The 21,217-nt window shown below is 37.7% G+C and overlaps 1 protein-coding gene across 6 annotated transcripts in view; it reads right to left on the bottom strand.

Moving 5' to 3' along the window:
• Positions 1-21,217, bottom strand: part of DOCK3 (dedicator of cytokinesis 3) — a 562,865-nt gene that overhangs the window by 319,091 nt on the left and 222,557 nt on the right. For all 6 annotated transcript variants that reach the window (XM_032320930.1, XM_032320975.1, XM_032320941.1 and 3 more), the window contains exon 4: positions 20,779-20,834. In XM_032320930.1, coding sequence (XP_032176821.1) covers positions 20,779-20,834 — 56 coding nt within the window. The remainder of the gene's footprint in view (positions 1-20,778; positions 20,835-21,217) is intronic.

The following is a 21,217-nucleotide window of genomic DNA, read 5'->3' as shown; positions in this document are numbered from 1 at the left end:
CTTGATCCCAGGACCCCAGGATCATGACCTGAGCTGAAAGGAGACACTCAACGAACTGAGCCACTCTGGTGCTCCAAAATAAATGAAATTTTGATGCTATGTTACATGCTATAACATGGATGAGCTTTGAAAACACTAAGTAAAATAAAAGCTAAGTAAAATAAGCCAGACACAAAAGGGCAAATATTGCATGATTCCATTACATGAGGTACGTAGAATAGGAAAATTCACAGATAGATAGAAATATTTATCTACAGATAGAGAGCTAGAAAGAAGAACAATTCTCAAGGACTGAGGAAGGGGAAAATGAGGAGTTACCTGTTAAAGAGGTACAGAGTCCCTGTTTGGGATGATGAAAAATTCTGGAATTGAATACTCATGAAGGCTGCATAACATTATGAATATACTTAATTCCACTGGATTATACTCTTAAAAATGGTTAAAATGTTAACTTTTGGGGGAGTCCCTAGGTGGCTCAGTGGGTTAAAGCCTCTGCTTCAGCTCAGGTCATGATCCTGGGGTCCTGGGATCAAGCCCCACATTGCGCTCTTTGCTCAGCGGGGAGCTTGCTTCCTCCTCTATCTGCCTGCCTCTCTGCCTACTTGTGATCTCTCTCTCTCTGTCAAATAAACAAAATATTTTTTAAAAATGTTAACTTCTTTGTTATGAATATTTTACCACTATTTTTAAGATATCCAAAAAATAATAGCAGTGGAAAAAAATAACAAACCTCAACAGAAATGATACATGCTGGACAGAGTTCAAGAGAAAATAAGTAGCAAGGTAATAATGAAAAAAATCACTCTAGAATGTAGGGCAGAACAAAAAAGTAACCCAAAGTATGAAAGAGTACTTAAGAGACATGAGGGAGAAGTGAAAGAATTCCAAACAACTCTTAACAGGATTCCTAGGAGAAAAGAATTGCAGTGTTAGAGAAAATTGTGATTTTCTTTTCCTGAGCTCTCCAGCATAGTAACCCCCTTCATTTGGAAAAAACCCAAATGTAGAGACAGAGTTGCCTTCCACTACATAAGCAGAAAATAACAGATACTTGATTTCTCAGCCTCTCTATGACTATGGTATAGGCTTATAACCTGAGCGCCAATTACCCAATTAGAAAGGAAAACCAATTACCGAAAGCAGCAGAGACTGCAAAGAAACCAACTTGGTGGAAGCCACAGTCATTTCCTGAGGCAGCAGTCCTATGGAAGCATTCAGTTTTAAAATAGTGAGGGACTGGAGGAGGCAGAATTAAATATGGTAGTTAGGATAGGTCTCACTGAGATTTGAGAGAAGACCTGAAGGAAGTGACAGAGTCTTAGCCAGGCATAGTACTCCAAGCATAGGAAACAGCATGGAAAAAAACCTTAAGGCAGGAGTATACCTCATATGTTTGAATAAAAGCAAAGAAGCCAATGTAATTGAAGCCAAATGAGAAATAGGTAGAGTAGAAGGAGTGAAGCCAGGTCATATAAACTGGTAAATCTTTCTAAGAACTTTGATTTTTTACCCTGAGTGAGATAGGAGCCACTGGAAAGTTTTAAACACAGGAGTAACATAATCTAACTTCTATTTTTAATTTTTATTATTTTTATATTTTATTGTGTTATGTTAGTCACCATACAGTACATCAAGAGTTTTTTTTAAATTGCTCTGGCAGCTACGTCAAGAATAAACTGTAAGGGGACATGGGTAGAAGAGGGAGAGCAGTTAGAAGACACTGAAGTAATATAAGAAAGAAAGCATAATCATATAAAAGTCCCTACTTTTTCCATGTCATGCTGTGACAAGTTAGGACATAAACTTGCCCTTCTTCTCTCAGCTGTCTAGTGCTGACAATGCACAACTCCACCCCATAGACCTTGAGATGCTCAAGTCCTTCATATTGTTCTTTGGCAGTTGATTATCAATAATTCTTCCAATATTTCCATCATGAGCATCATTACTGATTCCCTTCCTATTCCCTCTCTCATCTATCTAACCATTTCAAGACCTCAAATCCCCAACCAGCTGTAGTGACAGTAATGACAAGGTTCCTAGAATACATGCAACAGAAATCCATACAACTATAAGCAAAGTCTGAGGTTGAGTTTGAGAGTAGTTTGCTAAACAGACCAACAATGATATCAAAGGCCAAAAAAAAGGGGGGGCATGGATAAAAGGATGTCTTGGCCTACATGATCAAAAGCAAGAAGCCTTCTGGGTACTGCTGACTTACTGATTCTCCCTTTAACTCTATTTTAAACTAAGAGCTAAATAAATCTAGCAGATGAAGAATGGATAGAACAGATGATTTTATTTATTCTGTAGCATCTAATTGGAAGGATCATCTCTAGTCAGAAAACCAGGCCTGCAGAAAGCTAAATGCTCACTTTATTGATGTTCTTCATAAGATTTTAGATAGGGTGGTTGGTAGTTCAGTTGGTTAAGCCTCTGACTCTGGATTTCAGCTCAGGTCATGATCTCAGGGTCATGGGATTGAGCCCCAAATTCGGCTCCATGCTCAGCATGGAGTCTGCTTCTTTCTCTCTTTCCCTCTGCCCATCTCTTCTCTTTCTTTCGCTTGCTCTCACTCTCTCTCAAATAAATAAATAAATTTTTTAAAAAAATAAGCGTTCAGAGTAATCTTTTTTTTTTTCAGTTTTGGCACCCAAAGCCCAAAACCAAACTCTAGTTTTGATCCTAATGATTGCTGAATTGCAATGTCAGTTGAATTTAAGGCTTTTCCATAAATATGAAAATAAAAGGCTGGCTAATGACTTGGAAAGAATAGTAGAGATAAAAGTATAACACGGGACAACTTAAAAGGACATAAATGTCACCTTTACTGAACACTTTGCAGTAGAAAAAGGCCCTCCTTCTCTACTGAAGAGGGTGTCCTTGCCTTCCTTAAAGGCTTATAGATTGGCTCACCTAAATTAGTTATCTTTCAAAGGAAGCCAATTTTCTTTATGCCATTTATTCCCAACCCCAGTGTCCCATGAATTCAATCTGTTTCCTTCCCCAGCTTTCCCACAATTAATGTAGTAAAAGGCACTGCAGCTATCACAGGCTTAACTCCATGGACTTTCCCTCATAAAGACTGACCTGGTTGGGATTCATCCCTGGGCTACAAGGATGGTTCAACATTCGCAAATCAATCAATGTGATACGACAAATTAATATGAGAAGAGAGAAGAACCACATGGTCCTCTCAATTGATGCAGAAAAAGCATTTGACAAAATCCAGCATCCGTTCCTGATTAAAACGCTTCAAAGTATAGGGATAGAGGGAACATTCCTGAACCTCATCAAATCTATCTATGAAAGACCCACAGCAAATATCATCTTCAATGGGAAAAAGCTTGCAGCCTTCCCATTGAGATCAGAAACAAGACAAGGATGCCCACTTTCACCACTCTTGTTCAACATAGTATTAGAAGTCCTAGCAACAGCAATCAGACAACAAAGAGAAATAAAAGGTATCCAAATTGGCAATGAAGAAGTCAAACTCTCTCTCTTTGCAGATGACATGATTCTTTATATGGAAAACCCAAAAGACTCTACCCCCAAACTACTAGAACTCATACAGCAATTCAGCAACGTGGCAGGATATAAAGTCAATGTGCAGAAATCAGTGGCTTTCTTATACACTAACAATGAAAATACAGAAAGGGAAATTAGAGAATCGATTCCATTTACTATAGCACCAAGAACCATAAGATACCTGGGAATAAACCTAACCAAAGAGGTAAAGGATCTGTACTTGAGGAACTACAGAACACTCAGGAAAGAAATAGAAGAAGACACAAAAAGATGGAAGATCATTCCATGCTCCTGGATCGGAAGAATAAACATTGTTAAAATGTCTATACTGCCTAGAGCAATCTATACCTTTAATGCCATTCCTATCAAAATTTCACCGGAATTCTTCAAAGAGCTGGAGCAAATACTCCAAAAATTTGTATGGAATCAGGAGAGACCCCAAATCGCTAAGGAAATGTTGAAAAACAAAAACAAAACTGGCGGCATCATGTTACCTGATTTCAAGCTTTACTACAAAGCTGTGATCACCAAGACAGCATGGTACTGGCATAAAAACAGACACATAGACCAGTGGAACAGAGTAGAGAGTCCAGATATGAACCCTCAACTCTATGGTCAATTAATCTTCGACAAAACAGGAAAAAATATACAGTGGAAAAAAGACAGTCTCTTCAATAAATGGTGCTGGGAACACTGGGCAGCTATATGTAGAAGACTGAAACTCGACCATTCTCTTACACCGTACACAAAGATAAACTCAAAATGGATAAAAGACCTCAACGTGAGACAGGAATCCATCAGAATCCTAGAGGAGAACATAGGCAGTAATCTCTTCAATATCAGCCACAGCAACTTCTTCCAAGATATGCCTCCAAAGGCAAAGGAATCAAAAGCGAAAATAAACTTTTGGGACTTCATCAAAATCAAAAGCTTCTGCACAGCAAAGGAAACAGTCAAAAAAACAAAGAGGCAACCCACTGAATGGGAGAAGATATTTGCAAATGACAGTACAGACAAAAGGTTGATATCCAGGATCTATAAAGAACTCCTCAAACTCAACACACTCAAAACAGACAATCATATCAAAAAATGGGCAGAAGATATGAACAGACACTTCTCCAATGAAGACATACAAATGGCTATCAGACACATGAAAAAATGTTCATCATCACTACCCATCAGGGAGATTCAAATTAAAACCACATTGAGATATCACCTTACACAAGTTAGAATGGCCAAAATTAGCAAGACAGGAAACAACATGTGTTGGAGGGGATGTGGAGAAAGGGGAACCCTCTTACACTGTTGGTGGGTATGCAAGTTGGTGCAGCCTCTTTGGAGAACAGTGTGGAGATTCCTCAAGAAATTAAAAATAGAGCTTCTCTATGACCTTGAGATTGCACTACTGGTTATTTACCCCAAAGATACAGATGTAGTGAAAAGAAGGGCCATCTGTACCCCAATATTTATAGCAGCAATGGCCATGGTCGCCAAACTGTGGAAAGAACCAAGATGCCCTTCAACAGACAAATGGGTAAGGAAAATGTGGTCCATATACACTATGGAGTATTATGCCTCCATCAGAAAGGATGAATACCCAACTTTTGTAGCAACATGGATGGGACTGGAAGAGATTATGCTGAGTGAAATAAGTCAAGCAGAGAGAGTCAATTATCATATGGTTTCACTTCTTTGTGGAGCATAACAGATAGCATGGAGGACATGGGGAGTTATTAGAGAGGAGAAGGGAGTTGGGGGAAATTGGAAGGGGAGGTGAACCATGAGAGACTATGGACTCTGAAAAACAATCTGAGGGTTTTGAAGGGGTGGGGGTTGGGAGGTCGGGGTACCAGGTGGTGGGTATTATAGAGGGCACGGATTGCATGGAGCACTGGGTGTGGTACAAAAACAATGAATACTGTTATGCTGAAAATAAATTTAAAAATTAAAAAAAAAAACAACAACAACAACAAAAAGCTTAGCTGCGGTACTAGCTAAAGCAAAAAGATCATAAAATTAGTAGTAAAAAAAGGAGCTAAGTAATGAAAATTAATACCTATAACCAGGTAGAGAAACATATCTGCATCATCTATTATATATTATTCCTATTATATATATATATATATCATATGTATTTATAAATTTTACTTCATTCTTGTCTTCCATCTTCCTTTCTCACCTATTATTATTTTTTTCATTTTTTTAAAGATTTTATTTATTTATTTGACAGACAGAGATCACAAGTAGGCAGAGAAGCAGGCAGAGACAGAGGAGGAAGCAGGCTCCCCACTGAGCAGAGAGCCCGATGTAGGGCTCAATCCCAGGGCCCTGGGACCATGACCTGAGTTGAAGGCAGAGGCTTTAACCCACTGAGTCATCCAGGCACCCTTCTCACCTATTTTTAAAGGGAGTGGTGTGGTGATGAGGTTTAACCTACACTACAGTCCACAAATTACAGAAAAGCAAAACAAAAACATTATAAAGCTAAAAGAGAATATTCTAGAGATTATCAATTTGGAAACATATACCAACTATAAAACCTTGTATAATATAGCTAAAGTATTACACAGAGGGAATTCCAGAATCTCCAATTCTATAATTATGACAGACCAAATATAAATTCACTGTCAAAACTGACAAAAAGTTTTTTAAATTGTTTAATTTTTTTTAAAAAGAGGTCAACAAAAAATGGAAACTAGAAAATATTATTTATGAAAATTTAAAGCACGTTAATGAAATAGGAAACAATGAGAGACAATAGGGAGACTCTCCCAACATAAATTCCTTGCTAAATCAGAAGAGACAAATTTCAGAAAGAAATAATCATATGAAAATAAATTTTATTTATTTATTTATTTGTTGTTGTTTTATTTATTTTTTTGTTTTTTTATTTTCTTATTTCTTTTCAGCCTAACAGTATTCATTGTTTTTGCACCACACTCAGTGCTCCATGCAATCCGTGCCCTGTCCAATACCCACCACCTGGTTCCCCCAACCTCCCATCCCCTGCCCCTTCAGACTCCTCAGATTGTTTTTCAGAGTCCATAGTCTCTCATGATTCACCTCCCCTTCCAATTTACCCCAACTCCCTTCTCCTCTCTAACTCCCCATGTCCTCCATGCTATTTGTTATGCTCCACAAATAAGTGAAACCATATGATAATTGACTCTCTCTGCTTGACTTATTTCACTCAGCATAATCTCTTCCAGTCCCATCCATGTTGCTACAAAAGTTGGGTATTCATCCTTTCTGATGGAGGCATAATACTCCATAGTGTATATGGACCACATTTTCCTTACCCATTTGTCTGTTGAAGGGCATCTTGGTTCTTTCCACAGTTTGGCGACCGTGGCCATTGCTGCTATAAACATTGGGGTACAGATGGCCCTTCTTTTCACTACATCTGTATCTTTGGGATAAATACCCAGTAGTGCAATCTCAAGGTCATAGAGAAGCTCTATTTTTAATTTCTTGAGGAATCTCCACACTGTTCTCCAAAGAGGCTGCACCAACTTGCATTCCCACCAACAGTGTAAGAGGGTTCCCCTTTCTCCACATCCCCTCCAACATACACAGTTTCCTGTCTTGCTAATTTTGGCCATTCTAACTGGTGTAAGGTGGTATCTCAATGTGGTTTTAATTTGAATCTCCTGGATGGGTAGTGATGATGAACATTTTTTCATGTGTCTGATAGCCATTTGTATGTCTTCATTGGAGAAGTGTCTGTTCATATCTTCTGCCCATTTTTTGATATGATTGTCTGTTTTGTGTGTGTTGAGTTTGAGGAGTTATTTATACATCCTGAATATAAACCTTTTGTCTGTACTGTCATTTGCAAATATCTTCTCCCATTCCGTGGGTTGCCTCTTTGTTTTTTTGACACATTGGACCAGATGGACCTCATACATATATACAGAACATTCCACCCTAAAACAACAGAATACTCATTCTTCTCAAGTGCACATGGAACCTTCTCAAGAATAGACCACATACTAGGTCACAAATCAGGACTCAACCGATACCAAAAGACTGAAATTATTCCCTGCATATTCTCAGATCACAATGCTTTGAAACTGGAGCTCAATCACAAGGGAAAGCGCCAAAGGAACTCAAACACCTGGAAGCTAAAGACCGCCTTGCGTAAGAATGCTTGGATCAACCAGGAGATCAAAGAAGAACTGAAACAATTCATGGAAACCAATGAGAATAAAGACACTTTGGTCCAAAACCTATGGGATACAGCAAAGGCAGTCCTAAGGGGAAATACATAGCCATCCAAGCCTCCCTCAAAAAAACTGAAAAATATGGAATACACCAGCTGTCTCTCTACCTTAAAAAACTGGAGAATCAACCACAAATCAAACCAGCTCCACACATAAGGAGGGAAAAAAATCAAGATTAGAGCTAAGATCAATGAGGTAGAAACCAGAGATACGGTAGAACGTATCAATAAAACTAGAAGCGGGTTTTTTGAAAGAATCAATAAGATCGATAAACCACTGGCCACAATAATCCAAAAGAAAAGAGAGAAAGCCCAAATTAATAAAATTATGAATGAAAAGGGAGAGATCACAACAAACACCAAGGAAGTAGAAACAATCATCAGAAGTTATTATCAACAGTTATATGCCAATAAGCTAAGCAACCTAGATGAAATGGATGCATTCCTGGAAAACTATAAACTCCCAAAATTGAACCAGGAAGAAATCAACAACCTGAATAGACCAATATCTAGTAAGGAGATTGAAGCAGTGATCAAAAACCTCCCAAAAAACAAGAGCCCAGGATCTGATGGATTCCCTGGGGAATTCTACCAAACTTTCAAAGAGGAAATAACACCTATTCTCCTGAAGCTGTTTCAAAAAGTTGAAGCAGAAGAAAAACTTCCAGACTCTCTATGAAGCCAGCATTACCCTGATCCCCAAACCAGGCAAAGACCCTACCAGAAAGGAGAATTTCAGACCAATATCACTGATGAATATGGATGCTAAGATTCTTAGCAAGATCCTAGCAAACAGGATCCAACAGCACATTTAAAAGATTATCCACCATGACCAGGCGGGATTCATTCCTGGGCTACAAGGATGGTTCAACATTTGCAAATCAATCAACGTGATAGAATAAATTAAAGAGAAGAGAGAAGAACCACATGGTCCTCTCAATTGATGCAGAAAAAGCATTTGACAAAATCCAGCATCCGTTCCTGATTAAAACGCTTCAAAGTATAGGGATAGAGGGAACATTCTTGAACCTCATCAAATCTATCTATGAAAGACCCACATCAAATATCATCTTCAATGAGAAAAAGCTTGCAGCCTTCCCATTGAGATCAGGATCACGACAAGGATGCCCACTTTCACCACTCTTGTTCAACATAGTATTAGAAGTCCTAGCAACAGCAATCAGACAACAAAGAGAAATAAAAGGTATCCAAATTGGCAATAAAAAAGTCAAACTCTCTCTCTTTGCAGATGACATGATTCTTTATATGGAAAACCCAAAAGACTCCACCCCCAAACTATCAGAACTCATACAGCAATTCAGCAACGTGGCAGGATACAAAGTCAATGTGCAGAAATCAGTGGCTTTCTTATACACTAACAATGAAAATACAGAAAGGGAAATTAGAGAATCGATTCCATTTACTATAGCACCAAGAACCATAAGATACCTGGGAATAAACCTAACCAAAGAGGTAAACTACAGAACACTCATGAAAGAAATTGAAGAAGACACAAAAAGATGGAAGACCATTCCATGCTCTTGGATTGGAAGAATAAACATTGTTAAAATGAATATACTGCCTAGAGCAATCTATACTTTTAATGCCATTCTGATCAAAATTCCACCGGTATTTTTCAAAGAGCTGGAGCAAATAATCCAAAAATTTGTATGGAATCAGAAGAGACCTGAATCGCTAAGGAAATGTTGAAAAACAAAAATACAACTGGGGGCATCACGTTACCTGATTTCAAGCTTTACTACAAAGCTGTGATCACCAAGACAGCATGGTACTGGCATAAAAACAGACACATAGACCAGTGGAACACAGTAGAGAGCCCATATATGGACCCTCAACTCTATGGTCAAATAATCATTGACAAACCAGGAAAAAATATACAGTGGAAAAAAAGACAGTCTCTTCAATAAATGGTGCTGGGAAAACTGGACAGCTATATAAAAATCACTTTTGAATTTCCTCTCCAATGAAGACAGAAGTTATTTTAGCAAATATACAAATAAAAATAAAAGTGCAGAGAGGGGACACCTGGGTGATATTAGTTAAATATCTGCTTTCGGTACTATTTTCGTCATGATCTCAGGGTCCTGGGACAGAGCCCCACATCTGGCTCCCTGCTCAGCGGGGATTCTGCTTCTCCCCTTCCTCTGCCTGCCGCCCCCCTGCTTGTACTTGTGCTCCCTCTCTCTGAAGTAAATAAATAAAATCTTTGGGAAAGAAAAAACAAACAAACAAACAAAGAAACAAAAGTGCCAGAGAAAAGAAATGTTACACATTAACTAGTACTAAAGTTGATGCTGTTCTCATGGGTTTCTTACAGCGCACATGTATGCTCCTATGTGTATCCTCCCACACACACTCACCCCACTTTGAAACCAGACTTCTTAAACCAGAGCAGAGGCAATATCCCCAAAATAATAAAATGCAAGTAATTCCTGGAACAGAACATACGAGGAGTGTATCACTGACATATCTGTAATACTTGGTGTCACCCTCTTAAAATAAATTTAGTCCATTATAATTTGAACCTAGACACATTTTTCTTTTTTCCTTTCTGTTTTATTGGTTTCAGAGGTAGAATTTAGTAATTCATGAGTTGCATATAACACCCAGTGCTCATTACATCAAGTGCCCTCCTTAATGCCCATCACCCAATTATTTTTCAATTAAACTGAAATTTAGTGACCAGTAAAACTGACAGCTCCTAAAATTACATAAGTTGGCTATTCCTAGTTTAAATCATGACACTAATTTCCCACAATTTAAAAATGAAAAATACTTATAAGTGTTTCATAATGTAATGATGTTATTACATAAATGTGCGGAAGTGACCTCCTATATATTGGGCCTTACGCTATTTACTTCTTCCGAGTAAGGGAGCACCATTAACTCAGAGCCCACCAGTGCCAAAATTTTATACATCCAACTGCTTTTAGTATAACCTAAAGAAGCTTATTTTTAGCCATTTAGAGTTGTCATTTTACATTAATGAAGCTGCACTCAGTACCTGCTATCCACAGGATAGACAAAGCCCAGTACTAAAAAAGACCATAAATTGCTGTTGTACTATAATGCTCTCTGACCCAGAGATTTCTCATCTTTTGAATGAGTGATATAATCTCACTTAGCATAATTATGCTAAGTAAAATAAGTCAAGCAGAGAAAGACAATTATCATACAGTTTTACTCATATGTGGAATAAAAGGAATAGTGCACAGGGACAGGGAAGGAAAACTGAATGGGAAGAAATCACAGAGGGAGAAAAACCATGAGAAACTCAGGACCCTGGGTAAAAAACTAAGGGTTACAGAAGAGAGGGGGGTTGGGGGGATGGGGTAACCAGGTGATGGGTACTAAGGAGGACATGCGTGGTGATGAGCACTGGGTGTTATAAGCAACTAATGAATCGTTGAACACTTCATCAAAAACTAATGATAACTGGCAAACTGAACACAAAAAAAAAAAAATGAGGTCAGATGAGTAACATAATCTAGACACACAAATTCCTTCTATCCCAGGGGTTCCTGTGCCCTCTTCCTGTTATAGGGATGACTCTGCACTGCTATCTCTGGGAGGTCTCCAGCTGTGAGGGACTTACCTTAACCTCTCAAAGCTCTACCCAAATAAATCTCATAATGTGTTCCTTACATTTCATAGTCATGTCTTTTTTCTTAACAGCCCTGAAATCTTCAAATTTATTACAATTGTGTATTTTTTCAGTGAAACTTTACAAAGAGTGATGACTATACTTGAACCATTTTAGGAGAAAACCCAGATGTAAAGAAAAATTTTAAAAGCTAACTGAAAAATATGAAAAATACAAAAGCTCCCTTAAGAAATTTTTCACTGATAGCCTCGTCAAGTAATTTCATGTCCTGTCAACCAAACAAAAAACAAAAAGTACTTCAGCACAAATGTGACAAGTTTTCCAAGAAGCAGATGATATACCTTACGAATCATCAAGAGCACAGGGTCATCTTTCTCACAGGTATGGCAGGATACAATTAAGAAGGCACATGACAGAAGCACAATGCATGTTCTCTGATTGAGAGGCCCTTGCTCCTGCCTAATATTTACTAAGATAGAACCCCAAGTCCCAGTCTTTCTAATCTTATCAAGCCCTGGGACAACATGCAGAAGAAATATGAGTGTTTTAATTCACAACACAACCCATGTAGTATTCCAATCCAAAATCTTGAATCTAACCAGGAGAAAACATTTAGACAAATACAAATTGAGGGACATTTTGCAAAACAAGTACCTGGGCACTTCAACAATGAAAATGTCATAAAAGGAAAAAAGAACAGACTTATCAAAAAGAGAAAGGACCTAAATAAATAAAAATCACATGTGAGAGAGGAGAAATCACAACCAACACCACAGAAATACAATTACAAGAAAATGTTATGAAATATTACATGCCAACAAATCGAACACCCTGGAAGTAATGGATAAATCCCCAGAAACATATAAATCACCAAAACTTGAACAGACCAATAACCAGCAAAGAAATTGAATCAACAATCAAAAATCTCCCAAAAAACAGAAGTCCAGGGCCAGATGGCTTCACAGGGGATTCAATTAAACCTGTGTGTGTGTGTGTGTGTGTGTGTGTGTAAAATGTGTGCTTTATTTATTAACAATCTTATCCTAAGTATCCTCTCCTAAATTGTTCAAGAAACAATTATGTTGGGGGAAATTGGAAGGGGTGATGAACCATGAGAGACTATGGACTCTGAAAAACAATCTGAGGGGTTTGAAGCAGCAGGGGTGTGGGGGGGAGGTTGGGGGATTAGAGGTGGGAGGTGGGTATTAGAGAGGGCATGGTTTGCATGGAGCACTGGGTGTGGTGAAAAAATAATGAATACTGTTATGCTGAAAATTAAAAAAAAAAAACTTAAAAAAAAAAAAAATATGTAACAAAAGTGAACTCTATACCCAGAAGACAATTTCTTTTTTTTTTTTTAGAAGACAATTTCTTAAAGAACCAGCACAACTGTCAATTTCCACTTGGTAACAGAACCCATTTACACTGAAACCTTATAATCACTTACTCTCTTTTTTTTTCTTTTTTTAAATTTAAATTCAATTAGCTAACAGATAATACATCATTAGTTTTTTGTCTGTTTGTTTGTTCATTTGGTGCAAAACAGTGGTTTATTAAAGACGGGGACAGGACCCATGGGCAGAAAGAGCTGCTGCAACAAGGTTGTGACGGGTGGCTGACTATATATTATGAGGAAGTGGGGAAGGTAAGAAAATGGGAGGTTTTCAAAATGATTTTCATGTTAAAGGCTCACAGGATACCAGAGGCCTTCCAATTGACAAATTAAGGTTGTTTTTCCTTCTAGCAAGACATTAACATGAAGATAGTTGGGAGCTTCCTAGAGGAAAATTATACTCTTCCCCCTTCAAGTATCTGTCAATGGGCTATAGGTTATAAGGACATTTAATTGTATCTACATTTCCTTCTGGAAGCTAAATTATTGATAGAAATGCTTTGTTCTTGTAGATTGCTAGGACATTTAGTTTTTGATGTAACATTCAAGGGTTCATTAACTGTGTATAACATTCAGTGCTCATCACATCATATGCCCTCCTTAATGCCCAGCACCCTGCTACCCCTTCCCGCCACCCACCTCCCTTTCCATAACCCTCTGTTTCCAGAAGTCAAGAGTCTCTCATGGTTTGTCCCCCTCTCTGATTTCTTCCCATTCAGTTTTCCCTCCCTGTCCCTATGACCCTCTGTGTTATTCCTTAGAAAGAATTTGTGGAGCATAACAAATAGCATGGAGGACATGGGGACTTAGAGTGGAGAAGGGAGTTGGGGGAAATTGGAAGGGGAGGTGAACCATGAGAGACTATGGACTCTGAAAAACAATCTGAGGGTTTTGAAGGGACGGGGGGTGGGAGGTTGGGGTACCAGGTGGTGGGTATTATAGAGGGCATGGATTGCATGGAGCACGGGGTGTGGTGCAAAAATAATGAATACTGTTATGCTGGAAATAAAAATAAATAAAATAAAAAAAAATAAAAAAAAAAGAATTAATACCTATTCTTCTGAAATTGTTTCAAAAAATAGAAATGGAAGGAAAACTTCCAAACTCATTCCATGAGGCCAGTATTACCCTGATTCCAAAACCAAAGAGCCCACTAAAAAAGACAACTAGAGACCAACATCCCTGATAAACATGGATGTATTCCATGTATTCTCAACAAAATACTAGCAAATAGAGTTCAACAGTACAATAAAGAATCACCATGATCAAGTGGGATTTATTCCTGGGTTGCAAGGTGGTTCAATATTTGCAAATCAATCAAGGTCATACACATTAATAAAAGAAAGGATAAGAACCATATGATCTCAATAGATGCAGAAAAAGCATTTGACAAAGTACAGTGTACATTCATGAAAAAGCCCCTCAACAAAAGAGGTTTAGAGGGGACATACCTCAATATAATGAAGGCCATACATGAAAAACCCACAGCTAATTTCATCCTCAATGGGGAAAAACTGAGAGCTTTTCCCCTAAGGTTGGTAACAGGAAAGTGATGTCCAGTCTCACTACTGTTATTGAACATAGTACCAGAAGTCCTAGCCATCAATCGGACAACAAAAAGAAAAAAAATGCATCCACACTGGCAAGGAAGAAGTCAAACTTTCATTCTTTGCAGATGACTTGACGGAGAGAACCCAAAAGACTCCACCAAAAAAACCTGCTTGAACTGATACAAGAATTCAGTCAAGTTGCAGGACACAAAATCAATGTACAGAAATCTGTTGCATTTCTGTACCAATAATGAATCTTTTCTAAAAATTTCTTTTTTTTTTTAGTATAGTTGACACAGAATGTTACATTACTTTCAGGTGCACAACACAGTGATTCAACATTTCTATACACCATGCTGTGCTCATCAGAAGTTTTGTCACCAAACAAGACTTTTACAGTATCATTGACTACATTCTTTATGCTGTATCTTTATTCCCCACAACTTATCCAATCTGTAACTGGAAGCCTAACAATACGTAATTCTTGACTGGATCCTATACCAGTCATACCCTCACCAAAAAAAAAGCAAACAGACAAAAACAGCTGTAAAGGACATTCTTAGGAAAATTAGGGATATCTAAATATGAATTAGATATTTTGTAAGTACTATTTGTATCATGTTTAATTTCTTGAGTATAATAATTATACTGTGATTATGTTAAAGAATGTCTATTTTTCTTAGAAGACACATACTCAAATATTTAACAGTCAAGTCTCAGAATGTATAAAACTTACTTTCATGTTAAAAGCAGGGCTGAGAGAAAAAAGTGAGCTCAATATGGCAAAATATTGGTAACTGGTAAATCTAGGGGAATGGATATGTGCTACTTACATTATTCTTGTAACCTGTCTATAGATTTGGAATTTTTCAAAATAAAAAACTAGATAAGAAGATGACGATTTTTTTAAAAATTTAAATTCAGGTTAGTTAACATATAGTATAGTATTGGTTTCAGGAGTAGAATTTAGTTATTTGGCACTTAGATATAACACCCAGTGCTCATCACAGAAAGTGCCCTCCTTAATGCCCATCACCCATTTAGCCCATCCCCAAACAATGGGCAACCCTGTTTGTTCTCTAAAGTTAAGTCTCTTATGGTTTTGCTTCCCTCTCTGTTTTTATCTTATTTTTCCTTCCCTTCCCTTATGTTTATCTGTTTTGTTTCATAAATTGTACATGAGTGAAATCATATGGTATTTGTCTTTCTCTAACTAACCTATTTCCAATCAGATGATTTTTTTGAAGATTTATTTAGTTGAGAAAGAGAGAGAGAGCAGTGGGAGGGGCAGAGAGAGTGAGAATCTCAACCACACTGCCCACTCAGTGAAGAGCCCAATGTGGAGCTCCATCTCAGGACCCTGAAATCACGACCTGAGCCAGCCGAAATCAAGAGTGTGACACTTTCCCCCAACTCCCTTCTCCACTCTAAGGGACGGGGGGTGGGAGGTTGGGGTACCAGGTGGTGGGTATTATAGAGGGCACGGATTGCATGGAGCACGGGGTGTGGTGCAAAAATAATGAATACTGTTATGCTGGAAATTAAAAAAAAAAAAATGTTATCAAAAAAAAAAAAAAAAAAAGAGTGTGACACTTAACCAACTGAGCCACCCAAGTGCTCCAGATAATTTTTTAAAGGGACTATACAGAAAAATTATCCCCAAACCAAGTATGTTGCCATCTGCCATTCAGTTACAGTTTAAGGGCCAGAACTTGAGTCTTTACTGTTTTCTATTTCCTCTTTTTTCATTTTCTCTCAAATCTCTTATTCAGGCTTTCACTCTTACCACTCTACACTGTTCCTAACAAGATCTTCAATCTTATTCAACTTCAACAATACCAGATATATTTGATTAGTGTATCCTGTAAATAGTTTATTCGATTGGTTTCCAAGACACTACTGTTTGATTACATACCTCCCTGGCCACAACTTTTCAGATTCTTTTCACTGATTCTCCTCCTCACCTTATCTTTAAACACTACAGTTCCCCAGTATTCTGTCTTCACTTCACTTCTTCATCTATAGTAATTTCTTTTCTGTTCTTATTCAGCCCTGTAGCTTTATATGTCATTTGAATGCTAATGACTTCCAAATCTATGCCTGAAGCTCCAAACTTTCCCCAGAACTCCACATTTATGTAGTCAACTGCTTACGTGACATCTCCACTTGATTAAGAGTCATTTCAAATTTAACATGTTGATCCTAAACATGTTTGATCCTAAAACTGAATCCTTTTATTTCCTCCCCAAAATATATCCCTTCCCAAACTTCCACTTTTCAATGAATGGCAACCATATCCTCATAGTTACTAAAACAAAAAATCCTGCAGTCATCTTAAGTTCCTCTAGTTAGGGCGCCTGGGTGGCTCAGTGGGTTAAAGCCTCTGCCTTCGCTTCAGGTCATGATCTCAGGATCCTGGGATTGAGCCCTGCATCAGGCTCTCTGCTCAGCGGGGAGCCTGCTTCCTCCTCTCTTTCTGCCTGCCTCTCTGCCTACTTGTGATCCCTGTCTGTCAGATAAATAAATAAATCTTTAAATTCCTCTTGTTTCCTCTACATGCTCAGCAAATCCTGTCAGCCCTAACTTCAAAATATATACTACCCCTTACCACTTCTTATCACTCCAGTGGATACATGAATCCAAGTTACCGTTTTGTCTTCCACGGACTACTATAATATTCTACCAAGTCCCCCTGCTTCTGACCTTTCCCCACTGTAGTTCTAGTCTCAACAAAGCAACCTAGAATAACACTTTTTAAATTAACCACATCCCTCCTCTTTCTGAAAGTGGCTTCGTGGCTCATTCAATAAAAGATAACACCCCTGATAAGGCCTACAAGGCCTTGCAATATTTATCACCTGCTGCCACTCTGGACTCCTCTCCTTTTACTGACCTCACTTCCACACACTGTAGTCAAACCATCTGCCTTACTATACCTGAAAAAGACAGGCACACTTTGCACATAAAGGATTAGAGTAGAGATAAAGCTCATGAATTAACAGTATTTAAAGGCTTGGAACAGGAAGAGGACTCTGAGAGGAGTAACAAAGGGGGGCCCAAGAGGAAGAATGGAAACAAGAATAGTCATAGAAATTGAGGAGGAAAAAAGACACTAAAAAGAGATATATCATCAAGGTAATATTTATAAAAGTGGAGGGAAAAAGATAAAGGAGAATTAACTTATAGCAGGGAACAGAGTAAAAATACCATACATAAAGAAATAGGAAATACACTAACCCATTATAGTTGCTATTTCTGGATGGCAGTATCAAGTGTTTTTATTTGTTCCTATAACATCTATTGTGTTTTCAGAAGTTTACACTTCTGCCCACATACATTTGGTTGGGTCCTTTATCCAAAGGCATGGCCCTACATATAAGGTATATTCCTTTAGGGATCTCAACAGAAGGCCCAAACTTTTTACCAAGGTCCCTATAACTTTCCAGTTCTTGAACTCTAATATTTTTCTCACCAATACTAAGTGGCTGGTAAAGTCTACTCATTTTGCTAGTTGTACACTTCCACTAAGATTCCTTGAGTCTTAGCCCAAAAGAAGCTAATTACTTAGGGGGAATTTGTAAGCAGATTAAAGTCTTAATTCTCTGAGGTTCTCTACTCTCTGGGTTTTAACCTCTTACTTCTTATTAGTCTCCCTGAGAGTTCCAAACTTCAACAACCTCTTACTTCTTATTAGTCTCCCTGAGAGTTCCAAACTTCAACATCTATTTCCTCATCCCTGAAAAACTACCACTTTCTGTTTGGGATCTGTTTGCTGCACCACATCAGAGCGAGCTGAAAAATTCTCTGTGGGGGGAAAAAAAAAAAAAGCCAAAGTAAACATGCACTCTTCTTCCCATATGAACTCCCCCCTCCTTCAAGAATCAAAGTTCTTCAAGATCCTCCCTACATTTGATGAAGAGAAAGAGAGAGAGAAAAGCACTAAGAAACAGATTCTTAACTATAGAGAACAAACTGATTACAGAGGATAAGTGGGGTGGGGAGATGGATGAAACAGATCATGGGGATTAAAGAGCGCACTTGTGATGAGCACTGGGTGTTGTATGAAATTGCTGAATCACTAAATTCTGTACCTGAAACTAATATTACACTGTATGTTAACTAACTGGAATTTAAGTAAAAACTTGGGGAAAGAAGATCCTCCTACACTGACTGCTCTTCAATGCCAGAAGGCAGTTTTTTAAAATACTTTCTTCAGACTTTAGAAATATTATTCTGGAAAATCAAAGTGCAGGAGATTTGTATACTGAATTGATCTTATGTAGCTTTCTAAGATGTACATCAAAAAGACAATTTCTCTGCTTCCTTGGAGAAAGAATGCTTCCCACAAATATGGCTCCCTTGTATAACTCTTAAAGCCATATCTCCTTTGCCTATCTGAAACAAACTGAATCTAGGTATGAATTTTTCTGCTAGCAAAGTAGTCCCCATTTCCTTTACAACTATTATAAATAGGAACGTTGCTCCTGGATTTAAGATGAGTCCCTTGTTATCAGAAATATATGATTTTTTTTTTTTTTTACCAGTCTTTTTCTTTTTATTTAGGCATCTGGTAGGATGTGGGGTGTTTTTTTTTTTTTTTCTTTTTTTCAAATTTCTTTTCAGCATAACAGTATTCATTGTTTTTGCACCACACCCGGTGCTCCATGCAATCCATGCCCTCTCTAATACCCACCACCTGGTTACCCCAACCTCCCCCCACCCCCCCACCCCTTCAAAACCCTCAGATTGTTTTTCAGATTCCATAGTCTTTCATGATGGAGAGGAGAAGGGAGTTGAGGGAAATTGGAAGGGGAGGTGAACCATGAGAAATGTATGATTTTGCTGGCATTTTCTGAGGCACTGTTTCTTGATCCCTAAACATTCCATCTCCTTTTCTCATCTCACCTCCATGTAGTTTCTGCCACATTTCAGTTTTCTTTAGTCCCATTATTAAACTAAGTGTTATTAAATTAGGGGTATTATTTTTGTGTTTCAAGGTGAGCCATTCACATTCATGAAGTTATTTTCTTAGTACTTTTAGAAATGCATGCCTTCATGATCCTTGTCTAGACACTCCCTTTTCATTTTTACACAACTTCTATCCAATCTTGATGGTTTTGGCACTCCTTACCTATAAATTTGAGGTAATAGATTATATGCTGCAAAGGTTCACTAAAAGGATTTTCAAGTTTCCTGTCTCTACATTCTCATGTCTGGTATTTTATAAAAGAAGAAGAGGAACAATAAAAAGTATTCTGGTCATGCATTCATATTAGAATCTTCTTAATTATAGTCTTATTATGCTCAATAACAAATTTTATCTTAGAAGGCATACCAGTCATTTACTAATACCTCTCATCTCTAAATCCACCCTTCTAAGCACTGACGCTGAGGCTGGGATTTGCCAACTTTGCCTCACAAGCTTCTTTGTCTGGTGGGGGGCACTAGAAAGATACTGTGGAAAAGGAAATAAAAAGTGTTACTGTGGTTTCTATAAACCATTCCACCAGAGAAAGTTGGTTCCAGCCTCCAGTTGCTTTTGGCATTCCCAGAAACAACTTCACTGCCCTTCGTCATACATATCAGCAGCAGCCATATGATTTCATCTCCTCAGAATTTGAGCTCTAGTGTCTCAAGATCCATCTTCTAAGTTCCTGAGTTCTAGTACCCCCAACCCACTACCTTTTGTTCCCCCAGCCATTAGAGTATAGACTTCTTTCTGCAGTTATTATTTTGGGTTGTATTGACATTTCCTTTTTTTCTTTCATTTTTTCAAACGTGTGTTTGAAACTCCCTACATTAAATTCTAACTTATAAAGTGACTTATAAGTTTCTCTTTCCCTGACTCAAACCTAACTAAACTCTGATGCTTTCTCAACCTCTGTTCAAAAACATTATTTCTAGTACCAAAAGCTATCATATATAATTTCTTAAATTTTATATTTTAAAATGATTAATTTTAAAAATCAAAATTTTATAGTAGCATTTATATTTATTATACACATAAATATATATATTTATTACTTTTAAAATTTGGACATGACAGTAAGGAATTTCTAAAAATCACTCATAATATGAATGTACAAAAATAACAAATGTTAACATTTTGATATATTTACATCTTGTCTCTCTTCTATTGGAGATTGCACTTGTTACCCTATCAGAAACTATTCTCATAATGCAAATAATTGTAAAAGACATGCTGCATGCATAACTGTTTTTATAAAATTCACAACAATTCAGGTTACTTTTCTAGTATACAAGAAAACAGATTAAAGTTGTCAGTATTTAAGAAATAGTGTGGCCTCAGAATTATATGATATATAACAAAGCAACAAAGCAAATTTATTTTTGGCAGGAAAACATCCTAACAACATATTTTATATTACAAACTAAAAAGAAAAAGGCCTTCCTTTGCAACTTCTAAAATTTATAAATAAATTTAGTAAGGCCAGCTACTCACCCCCTATTACTGACAATTGCCTTTTTCAAGTGAATGTAATTTGCAGGAAAGATCCCCTGTAAAAGAGAAAAGATTTCCCATTAGAAAATGAAATTCGTGATTACCATCTCAAATATATTAAAATAGCAGCCGGATTTCAGCACGGAAATACTCTATCAAAAATACAGTAGATAGGGGTGCGTGGGCTCAGTCGGTTATGTGTCTGCCTTAAGCTTAGATCATGACCCTGGGTTCTGGGATGGACCCCTGCACTGGCTCCCTGCTCAGCAGGGAGCCTGCTTCTTCCTCACCCTCTGTCTGCAGCCCCCTTGCTTGTGCTTGTGCTCTCTCTTGCTCTCAAATAGATAATAGCACTGTGTAGCAACCACTTTGCATATTAAGAATGCAAAGCTGCACAAACTATATACATTATATAGGAATTTAATTGTCATTTGCACTC

Source organism: Mustela erminea, chromosome 1, assembly GCF_009829155.1.
Source record: "Mustela erminea isolate mMusErm1 chromosome 1, mMusErm1.Pri, whole genome shotgun sequence".
Taxonomy (NCBI): domain Eukaryota; kingdom Metazoa; phylum Chordata; class Mammalia; order Carnivora; family Mustelidae; genus Mustela; species Mustela erminea.
Note: the sequence above shows the minus strand (reverse complement) of the source record. Positions and strands in the feature narration are given on the sequence as shown.